This window comes from Drosophila nasuta, chromosome X (genome assembly GCF_023558535.2).
Source record: "Drosophila nasuta strain 15112-1781.00 chromosome X, ASM2355853v1, whole genome shotgun sequence".
Taxonomy (NCBI): Eukaryota; Metazoa; Arthropoda; class Insecta; order Diptera; family Drosophilidae; genus Drosophila; species Drosophila nasuta.
In genome coordinates this window covers 12,200,228-12,212,255 of record NC_083459.1, presented here as the reverse complement: position 1 = coordinate 12,212,255, position 12,028 = coordinate 12,200,228, and the positions used below count along the sequence as shown (strand labels likewise).

At 41.8% G+C, this 12,028-nt stretch overlaps 2 protein-coding genes across 4 annotated transcripts in view; one reads left to right on the top strand and one right to left on the bottom strand.

Moving 5' to 3' along the window:
* LOC132795892 (flotillin-2) overlaps positions 1-12,028 on the top strand; it is a 122,807-nt gene that overhangs the window by 23,400 nt on the left and 87,379 nt on the right. The gene's annotated exons all lie outside the window — the stretch shown is intronic.
* Positions 2,902-10,876, bottom strand: LOC132796846 (glucose dehydrogenase [FAD, quinone]). Its single transcript, XM_060808167.1, has 2 exons — positions 10,756-10,876; positions 2,902-5,758 (listed from the first exon to the last, which is right to left on the bottom strand). The coding sequence occupies exon 2, from the start codon at positions 5,494-5,496 to the stop codon at positions 3,424-3,426; it is 2,073 nt and encodes a 690-aa protein (XP_060664150.1). The 5' UTR covers positions 5,497-5,758; positions 10,756-10,876; the 3' UTR covers positions 2,902-3,423.

Here is a 12,028-nt window from a genome sequence, read left to right as displayed (position 1 = left end):
TCTTCTCTCTCTCTGTTTTTTTTTTTCTTTACAGGTGAGCAATCGTGACGATCAAACTTTGTCGGCTCAAACTTCTTAGCCATGAAATTCTTGAGAGTATTTATTTATGGTATTATGAAGCTGGTTTTTAGCTGCTTGCTTGGTAAGCCAAAGATCAAGTTCACTAGGTCTGGGTCAACTGGGTGGACTGTATGTGTGTGTGTGTGTGTGCGTGTGAGTCTCTAACGGATTCGCATGCAAATGATAATTGAACACTATTATATATCAGACTATAACAAGTTTATTAACCTCTAAGTGGCACATAACGACACAATCGCAAAACGACACAAAAAAAAGGAAGACCATGCAAAGAATAACAAACTATAGTAATGATAATAATAACAAGACAGACATAAAGACAGAGAGAGGGAGAGGTAGAGAGATAGTTAGCGATGAGTTGAAGACATCGTTGTCGATCGCATCACTTCCGTCAGCCATTGACCCAGTTGATCTTGGTTTTTGGTTCGATTTTGCATGGCCAAATTTTGGTGGCTTTTGTTTCTTCGAGTAGCGAAGGGCACTCTTTGGTGACAAGTGGAATTAGCAGCAGTCTCTGCAGTCACGTCCGATTGCACCTCAAATGTGTATCGGGGCGTATACGTGATGAGAACACAAGTCAAGAAGACCATTAAAATATTGAGACTTTAATTCGCAATTCATTTGTTAATCAACAAAGTCATCTATAAATAGATACATTTGATTGTTCATCTATTGCTAAGTGCTCTGCCGTTTGTACTACGTCTAGCTCGATCGAAAAAAATGAGAAAAATGAGAAAAAATCACACATGCAAACAGGTAAATCAAATCAGCAACCGATGCGACCTTCAACCGATTAGTTCAATGGCCAACGATCCGTTAAGCGTTTGTAAAAAAAAAAAAAATGCTGTGTGTAGCTGTAAAATTAACATATTTTCTTTCCGAAATTTAGCCAGTTTTTGGTTGTTAATTAAAATTGTTTTCGATTTTGTTAATATCATGTGTTTGTTCTTGTAGGGAATTTTATGGGGCAGGGTCTAATCGTTTAACACGTTTGTGCGTGGTTTTGAGATTCGTTAACGTGTTTCCGTTCTTCACCCGGAAAAGTACTCAATGCAATTTGGCAATTTGATTAGTCAGTCAGTCAGTCAGTCAGACCGTCGAACAGTTGAAAAGTCGTCGGTTAGTCACTGTGTCAATTAAAAGTGCTTTCAAAAGTTTCCGGCTTCCGATCGTATTCCGACGTGAAAATTGTCTGCGAAGGCCATTCGCGCGAGCTCTTAAGATGATTTATGGCCAAAATGGCAGGGCGTTGTTCATGTCTTTGGCGCTGTCTTCTAGCCAAGTTCAAAGTTGAATTTATGCGTCTATGCGCCCTTCGTCAACTGCTTTGAACTGTCTATTGAATCGATACGAGCTAGCGAGCCAGCGAGCGAGCTATGTCAGTTCAGTTGTTAGCTGTCTGTCTCTCGGTCTGCTTGTCTTTGACGTTGTCGTTATCATAAATTTTATGAAATTGAATCTAATTTGCATTTGCGTGTTTTGTTTGTATGTCAGCTGGCATTTAATGGCTGCGCCTAGATATTAGGCTATGATATTTAACTCAATCCACTAGAGATGGGCGTATGCCACGTATACTTGATATATTACTTTTATTATATTTACTCATGCAAGGTCTGCCCACAGTCGTTATAATTTTCGATAATAATTACTGTACAACGGGGATTAGCTAAGCAATTTTATAAAATAATGACAAATAATGAATTTTAGTTTCGATATTCACGATAGTCGCAAATATGTTTGGTATAAATAATTTAAATAACTTGGATGCCAAGTCTTTTTTATATTTTGAATTACTTATTAACATTTTTTTTAGTTAATCATAATAGTTGTTTTATACACATTTTAGGGTCACGATTTCTGGCACATACCATAATAATTTGTATGATTTCTGAATTTGGTTGCGAAATTACAGTCTGCCAATCTGGTAGTTTTTGCACTATACGGTATATTTTGAATATATTACTACATAAATATACCAAGTATAACATTTGTTATATTTTTAGTATGTTCGCAGTATATTAATTCGGTATGCCGCACTGCTTTGCTCTTATTCAAAATGGGTAGCGAGTATCTTACAGTCAGGCACACTCGACGGTAGCTTTCTTACTAGTTATAGTCTGAATTCATTATTAACTTATTTTTAGATAATTGTAATAGTTGTTTTATACTGCAAATATGTATTACATAAATATTTTATACTTTTTGTAGTCCCAATATACATATGTTTGTTCAGACTTGATTTACTTATTAATTCAATTTTAGTTATTCACAAATGTTGACCGCAATTCAATTTCATTCAATTCACCGCCTTCAGATTCTGTTTGATACGTGTTCGTTAAGCTCGTATTCATTTCAGCTGAATTCAAATCCAGTTAGTCCTTTTGCTTTTCCCTAATTTGGGTCATGACGCACATTATACAAATATATGTATGTATGTATGTGTATCCACCACACATAGCAACTCACCTCTTTGTTTAGTTGCCCTTATTCATCGTTTGCACTATATAATCAACACACTCGAGTTTCGCTTGGCTGATGTCATCTCTAAGACAACGCCCTGTTGATGGCAGAAAACACATTTTATGTTGCCTGCTTTTAGGCCGTTGACATAAATTGTCGCTTTAGTTGCTGCTGCTGCTGGAAACAAACTCTCTTTCTCAGCGAGTGGGCGCTGTTTCGTTTTACTATGCGCGAATTAATTAAATTTATTAAATAGATTATGCATTGTTTAAATAGTTTGATGCTTACAAAATAGTCAAAAATTATGTTTATACAAATTGCAATTAAACTACAAATTAAATATGAACAAAAAAAAAAGGATGATTGTACACTTAAAACTAGAATAAAATATGCAATAATAATAATAATAATATTAATGTAATGTTGGTGGAGCGGAGAGCACAACAAAATAAAACAACAATAATAACTACGATTAGTTAACTTAGAGTATAGAAGATATACACAATACATAACTATGACTCGATTTCATGCTGTTGCCATTTTACATAACTTGAGATTTGTTGTAAGTCTGGGAAAGTGATTGTAGTGTTTGTTGTAGTTGCAGTTGCTATTCGACTCTGTGTTGTGTTGTGTTGTTTTGTGTGTAGCGAAGCAAACAGTACACTCTGTTGTGGCTTTATCTTAAAAAGTAAGCATTAAACAATGGCAAACACTGTCTATATAGGTCCGTCAGTCCGTCTTTCCGTCTGTCTGTCTTTCTCTTGGCTTGTTCATGGTCTGTTTCTGTGTCTGTGTCTCTGTCTTTTTTGTTTGTCTGTCCGTTTGGAGTTTATGGTAAAGCTAGTTGACCCCTGAGCACCCCTGGCCAATGTCATCGGACTTTAGCTAACTCTTTGTGACTGTTTCTGTTTCTGTGGCTGCTGTTGTTGTCGTTGTTGTTGTTGCTGCTGATGTTGCTGTGAGCGTTATGTTGCTGCTGCCATCGAAGTCTCTGCTGCTGCTGCTGCTGTTGCTGCTATTGGTAATGCTTATGCTATGGCTGCTGGCTGCTGTCTCGGCATCGCTGTAGACATCACGCCGCTTCACCTTGTACTCGGGATTTCGAAGCCAATCCTCCTTGATGAGATCGGCACCCTTCTCGGCAATCATGATGACAGGCGCATTCGTATTGCCACTGGTGATTGTTGGCATGATGCTGGCATCGATCACCCTCAGACCACGCACTCCGTATACCCTCAGACGGGGATCGACGACCGCTTCCGGGTCCCAGGAGGGTCCCATTTTGGCTGTGCCACACGGATGATAGATGGTCATCGAAATGGTGCGCACCTGACACTCCAGATACGCATCAGATAGAAACTTGTGCTGCTTGCAGTTCGGCAACGGTTTGCGCCACACTCGCGACCCAAATTGTTTAAACACTTCCGCCTCGGCGACGCGCAGCGCAATCTTGGCGCCCTCGACCAATGTCTTTACATCCAGGGGATCGTCAAAGTAGTTGGCATTGATCACCGGATAATGGAAGGGATTCGCAGAACGCAGACGCACCGTGCCCCTCGAGCGTGGACGCAACAGCAGTGGCATTATGGTCCAGCTGTCTTTGTTGGCGATCGGGTGATACACTTCCTGGTATACCGACTCCTTCAGACCCATCACCTTCTTGACACGGGCTCCGTTATCGGAATTGATCGATGCAGGCGCCATGTGAAATTGTATGTCCGGCCAGTCGATGCTGCGATTCGAGTACGGTGTGTGCACAAACGCCAGTCCCTCGACGCCACCCAGCGTAGTCATCGGTCCGCGCTCGCGTAGCACATACTGAAAGGTGACCGCAGTGGGATTGAAGCGATCCTGCACAATGGCCACGGGTTTATCCACCAGGAACGTGAGACCTCCCATGCCCACGTGATCCTGCATATTCTCGCCGACTGGCAGATCTTGCATCACCTTGATGCCATGCTTCTCGAGGTGCTTGCGCGGTCCCAGACCCGACAGCATCATCAGCTGCGGTGTATTGATGGCGCCCGCCGATAAGATCACCTCCCGTCGTGCCGAAATGCGATAGACCTTGCCATGCTTCACGAACTCAACGGCCTGAGCGCGCATCGTGCCTGGCTCGATGATGACGCGCGTCACATGCGAGTTCATCGACAGATGGAAGTTGGGACGTTGCCGAATGGGTCGCAGGAACGCCTTGGCCGTGGAGCAACGCGAGCCTCGTCTTATGGTCCCTTGGGCAATCATAAAGCCCGCCTGCTGTGCTCCATTGATGTCCCGATTGTCGTAGCCCAGCTGAGTGCCCGCCTCAACGAAGGCGGCCACAAGTGGCGTGTGCCAGGGTGATTCCTGAACGGTGAGGAGACCGCCACGTCCATGGTATGCACTCTTGGCCAAATACGGGTTGCGATTGTCTTCGGACTTCTTGAAATAGTGCAGCACCTGATCGTAATCCCAGCCGGTATTGCCGAGGGATGCCCACGTCTGGTAGTCATGCCGATTTCCGCGTACATACAACATGTAATTGAGTACCGAAGAGCCGCCTAGGACACGACCTCGTGGCCAATTGCATCGATTGTTCTGCATACCGAGGCACGCCTTGTTCGATGGTTCCGTCTTGTAGGCCCAATCCAGTTTGCTGAGCTGCAAGTACGCGGCCAGCGATGGCACATCCGAGATCTCATTCTCATCCGGTCCCGCCTCGATGAGCAGCACCTTCCATTTGCGCACCTCGCTCAATCGATTAGCGACCACCGCACCCGCCGATCCGCTGCCCACCACAATGAAATCGTATTCGGGAAATAGATTTAACTGGTCCAAGGGTCGTGATTCCGGATCGACGGCATCGTAGCGATAGTAGGTGATCGCGGCGAGCATCAATGGGATTAGCCATAGTCCGGTGGTTACAACGCCGAACGTTGATTTGATCACCGTCGTTATAAACAGCAGATTGAGCACCATATTCAATGGACTCTTTCGTTGATTAACCCACTTGACAAAGGCAGTTCGAAATCTGTTGTTTGTTGTGTTTTAGCTATTGATTTTTCCCTGCTATCTGCGATTAATTTTCCTATTATATTTATCCTCGTTGCTCCTTTGTTTTTTCCTCTCTTGGTGTCATTCACTCGCTCGCTCTCTGTCTAGCGTTTCTTTCTCTTGTGCATGGCGTCATCGACTTATATCCTGGGCTGTGCTCCTCTTCAACGTGTGCTCACTCGTTTAGCTGCAAAGAATACAGTATTAGTTTTGTGACTGAATATATACGATGGGATAGAATAATGTAATTGTAAAAGAAATTGCCAGTAGAGTTGTATTAGAAAATAACCAAAAGATAAGGCAAAATTACCGACGGTGGGAACGTGATTGAATTCGTCAATAATTTCCCATGCCTTGATAACGATTAACGAAAGCACTATCGTCATTTGACATTAGAACCAAGACAATGATTTTAGGGTCAGGATATTCAGTCTAGAATATTAAACTATTGCAATCAAGGCTTAAATCTGAACGATCGACATAATAGTAAAACCCTTAAGTGTTACGTTATTTGTGATTGCAAGAAAGGAGTATCGACAAAAGCTATGTCATGTTTATAACATATATTTGAAATTGTTTATATTACAAATAGCTCATTTATAACATTTTAAATTGGCATATACTAGTTAAAGTAAATACATAACATGGGCTAATAAAGAAACCTTTCACAGTTAATGCTAAAAGTGGTTGCAATGGAAATAAAATAAACATTGTAGAAGTTATTCAAGGATAAATTATATGCAGTCGTACATTATGGAATATTTTTAATATAATAATAAATTGATATACCAAATAAAACCTATATTAAGAATTTTCGTTTAATTATGGCTTTTTGTTTTGAATGTAATAGTATATTGATATACTAAATAAAGCTTTCGGTTAATTTTTGTATTTCTTCGGTATATTTCTGTTGAGTATTTTAAGTATAATGCCGCACTATTTACTTTTTACTACAAACTTAAAACTCCCTTCAGCGAAACTTATTTCATGAGTACGTGTCGTCACAATATTTGAAGTAGTGTTTGCTCCAAGAGATACTGTCTGCAGTATCGAAACGTTTGCCGTTTTACCACTTTACCGTTGCACTGGCGACCTCAATGAGCAGAGCATTATTGTGATATTCAGTTCAATTCGATTATACGATTGCATTTTGAAAACACACACACAATTGTGTTGCATCAGAGTGAAACCCCCGTCTGCAAGAGCAGCTCAACTCCCTCTGCATCTACCCCGCTCGCTCCCCCCTTTGCCATACACATCCACATCCACATCAACTGTGGGCTAAAGGGCCATTGGCGGTTGGCTGTTGGCGCTTGGCGCTTGGCGGCGACCTTGACGCTATTGCGGCCAATATCGTTAAGTGTTGAAAAGCCAGCGATGACGCGATGCGGCTTATAATGAATGTGAGGCACGCAAAATGCCGTTCAACTGCATTACAACAACAGCAACAACAAACAGAGGCAGCAGCAGCAACAACAATGGTTATAGCCAAATTAACAATAACAGCAACAAAACGGAGGCAAAGCAGAGTCGTCTTTGGCTGTTATTGTTGTTTGTCTTTCGAATTGTCGGCCCATTCGTTTTTATTTTTTATTACAATATCTACAAGCTCTCTGATGTAATACTAACAGCAAATTGTTTAATATTGTTGTTGCTGTTGCTCTGGCTGTTGCTGGCATATAATTGGCGCGCTCGATTGGTAAATCGACAAATCTACATACGAAATGTTTTGTCTATTTATTTATCAAGCGAGCATAATTCATTTGCCTTGTCACTCGATCAGCCGTTAAACTCCCGGACCAAAAGCCGCTCGTTCGTTGCCGGTTGTTGTTGCTGTCCGTTTGTTGGTTGCTCGCTTTTGGCTGTTGTTGCTTGTTATCGTGCGGGTGTTGAAACGTGCCGCTTGCCTGTCCAGTTTACAGCTAAGCTCAGCTCTTGTTTAGCCTTTGTTTTTACCACTTTTGTTTTTTTGGCAGCATTACGGCACATTGGTGAGAAAATAGCTGGCAAATTTATGCACCACGTGCATGAATCACGCATTATTACTCTCCACGACACCTGAGAAACTACCTGTTAACTTGTAACGAGAGCCTATTGTAATGATAAGCTCTGCATTACTTAAGATAAGGCACTCGAAATTGTCTTTGAAGATCACGCCACGGAAATACGTTATCGAGCCGCCAAATTCGTGTTTTCGTCGGGTTCATCGGATTCGTTTATCTTCTCGTTGATCATAATTAATTTATTAGCTGATGCAATTTCAATTTGCCAATCTTTTGATATAATCAACTGATGACGTGTTGGTGTAAAGCCTACGGCAAAGCGATCAATAAAATAGCAGCTCAAATAGACAAAAGCAAATAAAAATTGCTAAGCTCAAATTGAATTGAACCCATATCGAAAGTGATTTGAAGCACTCTTGTGTCTGTTTTGAGGAGTCGATCTTTTGGATAGGGTATCGCTTTTGAGTGCGGAAAGGAGTTATGAAATCAAATGCCAAACGTATCTTGAGGGGATCCCGATATTTAAGTTGGTATTGATATTGATAATGGAAATGACAAACTGTTGAAAATTTTGTATTGAAATTTATAAATTCGTCTAGTTAATATTAGAAGTAAGTTTGAAAAGAATTATTAAATTATTTGAATAGTTTATATATATGTTTAGGACTTTGAGAAATTCATTTATTTAATATTTAAATGACCACCAAATTATGTCTACATCGTTAACTGCAAAGACTTTCCTTGCTTAAATGATAATCAGGTATATTTTGCACTCTATGGTATAGAACCCAACATACCAAACATAACTTTTGGTATATTTTCAGTATTTTTGCGGTAGATTTGAAGAATAATATTGTTTTGCTGTTTTGCTCACACTGTTTTGCTTTCATACAAAATGACTAGCGGGTATCTCATGGTCGAGCACACTCGATTGCAGTTTTCTTGTTTAATTTACTACTTTTGAGTGCTGTGATGTAGTATTCTATTCAAAGTAATGCTTTAATTCAATCAAAAAATAATAAATCATTCAATAAACTATTAACAGGGTATTGCCAAGTCGACTAATTGTATTGAATTGACTGTGCGAATTGTTGCTGGCGTGTTTGCTGTTTGCCGCTCGCTGCTGGGCACAAGTGAAAGGCCAAAGGCTGGCAAGGCTCTAGAAGCAGGTGGGAAGCAACAGTGAGTAGTTGCTGCAACAGTTTAGCCACAGGCTGTGGCATGCAGCAGCAACTGAAATTGAAACTAGGAGCATAAATCGCACGCATTTCTTTTTCGGATATGAATTTCGCAAGCGCTTGTGATTGTCGTCGTTGTGCCAAAAATAAAAGGCCAAAAAAACAACGAAAATGTTTATGTCGAAAAATAAGACAGAAACAGCAACAACAACAACAACAATAACAAAATCAACGCCAGCAGCAGCAACAACAATAACAACAAAAAAGTTGCTTGAAATTGGGTCAGCGGCAAACGAGTTTAGTGAGGCGGCTAAAGACGGCGAGTGGATATTGGGGCATGGCTGTGACAGGGGTTGGGGCATGGTCTGTGGCCAGCCTGCCTGTTGGAGGTGCTGCTGCTGTTGTTGTTGCTGCTGCTGCTGGCAGGCAAACCAGTTGGCTCAACTATTGTTTCTGCCTGCTTTCCCAACTAGCTGGCTGAAGAGTGTTTCTCTCTGTGTGTGTGTGTGTGTGTGTGTGTGTGTGTGTGTGTGTGTGTGTGTGTGTGTGTGTGGCTAAAAGTTAATTAGCCATTGACTTCCTGGGCTTCCCTGGGTAATTGAAGGCCAGGCGGCCAAAAAGCGTTAGCTGTCACAGCAAATGTCAAGTTTAAATGTCGCACACACACACGCACACACATTAAGAAACGTGCACTCCCACACACACACACATACAGACATCGACAAGCACTCGACAAATGGCAACAAAAGTGTTGTGCGCAATTAAAGTGATTTTGTGCGTTAATTTGGTGTAAACAAACTGAGCTCTCTTGTTGGCCATAAGGCCAAAGTCAATGCCCAGCATGATGATGATGATGTTGCTGTTGTTGCTGGTTGTTGGTTGCTGGCGCTAGGTTGTAGGTTGAGGGTTCGTCGTTTGTTGTTAGTGTCAGTCACCTTGACAGGCGTCAAGCGGCAATTGAAACAGCAATCAGTTCAGCCTGGCGACTTGCACTTGGCATGTCACGCGGGTTCAATGTGCCAATGTGACAGCAGCAGTAACAGCAGCAGCAACAGCAACAGCCACAGCAGCAGCAACAATCAACAATAATAGTTTAGTTGATTAAATCAACGGCTGAATGCGTAGCGGCAAATCGATAGTGTTGCTGTTGTTTACTTGCAACAACACCCCATTTAATTGCAATTGCAAATGCAATGTGCAGTTGTTGCCGTTGTCGATGTTGCTGTTGCTGTTGCAAGTTTGTGTCCTAAGTCGTTTGCCGCTCGTTGCGCGTGAAGTTCATGTTAGAAAGCTTTGATTGCCACACGCACACACACACACACACACACACACACATAGAATGCACAACAGCAACCACAAAATGATTTGTTTGTTTTGCGTTTACGCTTTTGATGATGAGTTTGTTGCACGTAGAATTGCTGTTAATCCAAGCATGCGCAATCAGAGCTGCAGTTGCTGTTGCTGCTGTGGTTGTTGCTGCTGCTGCTGTTGTTGTTGTTGTCTGTAGCCTAGTTATCCAAAGTAAATGTTTTTGCTTTTCCTTTTTGCCACTTGTCTGCCTCTCTGTCTTCATCTCTCTCTCTCTATCCTTTGCTCTAACGGTTGCAACTTTGTTGTGGGCGATTGCAAAATGTTGCCGTTGGCAATTGTTGCTGTTGCTGTTGCACTTGAGTGCCTTTTCATTTGGCCAGCGTTGAGCATATGGGCTTGTGAAGGGTGCTCCTAACATAACTGTTTTGTGTGCTTTGGTGCAATGTCAACAAGTCCAGTCGTTGGTTGCAGCAACAGTTGCTGTGGTCGCTTGTTGTGGTTGTTGTTGTTGCTGGTGTCCCTCTGTGTGTGCAGCGGCAGCGGAAATAATCAGCCTTTTTTATGTCGTCAGGCTTTTCACTTTGATTTCATTTGCTTTCACAATCACACACACAAAGACACTCATCATAACACACACACACACACATGGAAATCACAATTTGGTACTTATCGATTAATTGTCGATTGCTTACTTGGAATTCTAACGCGAACACAATTTGGTTGAAGGGCAAAGCGATGTGTGTGTTTCTCTCTCTCGCTTCCTCTCGTTCCCTCTCTCTCCCTCGATCGGAAGTGTCCTGCACGCACCAGCACACAAACAACCACACAAAATAAATAAAAAAAACAAAAAAGAAGAAGATGCTTAGAAGCTTATCGCTTATCGATAATCGCTAATCGCTGTGGGAAGCGCTGCGTCCGTGCGGCTGCGTTGCACGTTTTCAACTGAACTCAAAGTTGAACGCGAAATCCATGCAAACGGGCAAACCGCGACGAGCGCCAGCATCGCCGCCGCCGCCGCCGCTCTGACTCTTTGGCAACAACAGCAGCAGCAGCAACTGCGGCGCCAGCAGCAACAATTGCTACGAAAACGACAACAACAACAACAACAGTAACAACAACAGTAACAACAACTAGCATGGCAAATGGTTAGCGAGCGAGCAGCTGTTGCATATTATTGGCACATCGGCATCAAACTTGTTTGCGCCCACTCCACACTCGGACGCAACATGTTCGATGCGCTGATAACAACACAACACAAGGCGATCATGCGGTCAAACAATGCTTTTTGTGTCAACAGGGATGCTCGAAGAGGAGTGTGCGAGCGAGACAGATCGATTGCTGCTGTTATTGTTATTGTTATTGTTGCTGGAAGTCAAGGTGAAGGCAAAGATGAAGAGGATTGCGAACGAGAACGAGCGATGAAATGAACATTTGACAATCGCTTAATGACCATTAAGACATTTTGTTCGCCTAAAAAGAAACACAAATTGAAGAAAAAAGAGAAATAAAAACTAGCTGGAACATGAAAACTTGTTCACTAAAAATTTAGTGATGATTTAACGATTATGATAATTGCGAGAATCGCAAACTGAAACGAAGAGAATTTCAAGAATCTTTGCAGCAAAATGTAGGCAAGCTTAACGGTCAGCTGAAAAGTGTGCAGAAAGAGTGAAATAGACAGAAAAGCAGGTTGATGATAAAAATAACAAGTTGCTCTCTAAATGCTAACTTAAAATTTTCCAGCTTTTTCCCTTGATTTCATACTCTCGCTCAATATCTTTCTCTCTTAGCCAAACTAAATGAAAATAAAATCACGTATACGTCAGAGAAAAGCAGCATTAGAAGTATTACGAACCAAGTACAATGTCTTAATTAGTTGATGTTGCCCTAAAATTGTGGTAAGCAAAGTGGCTGCTGCTGCTGATTGTCGTAGTTGTTGCTGTTGTTGCATGACCGCATTCCGCA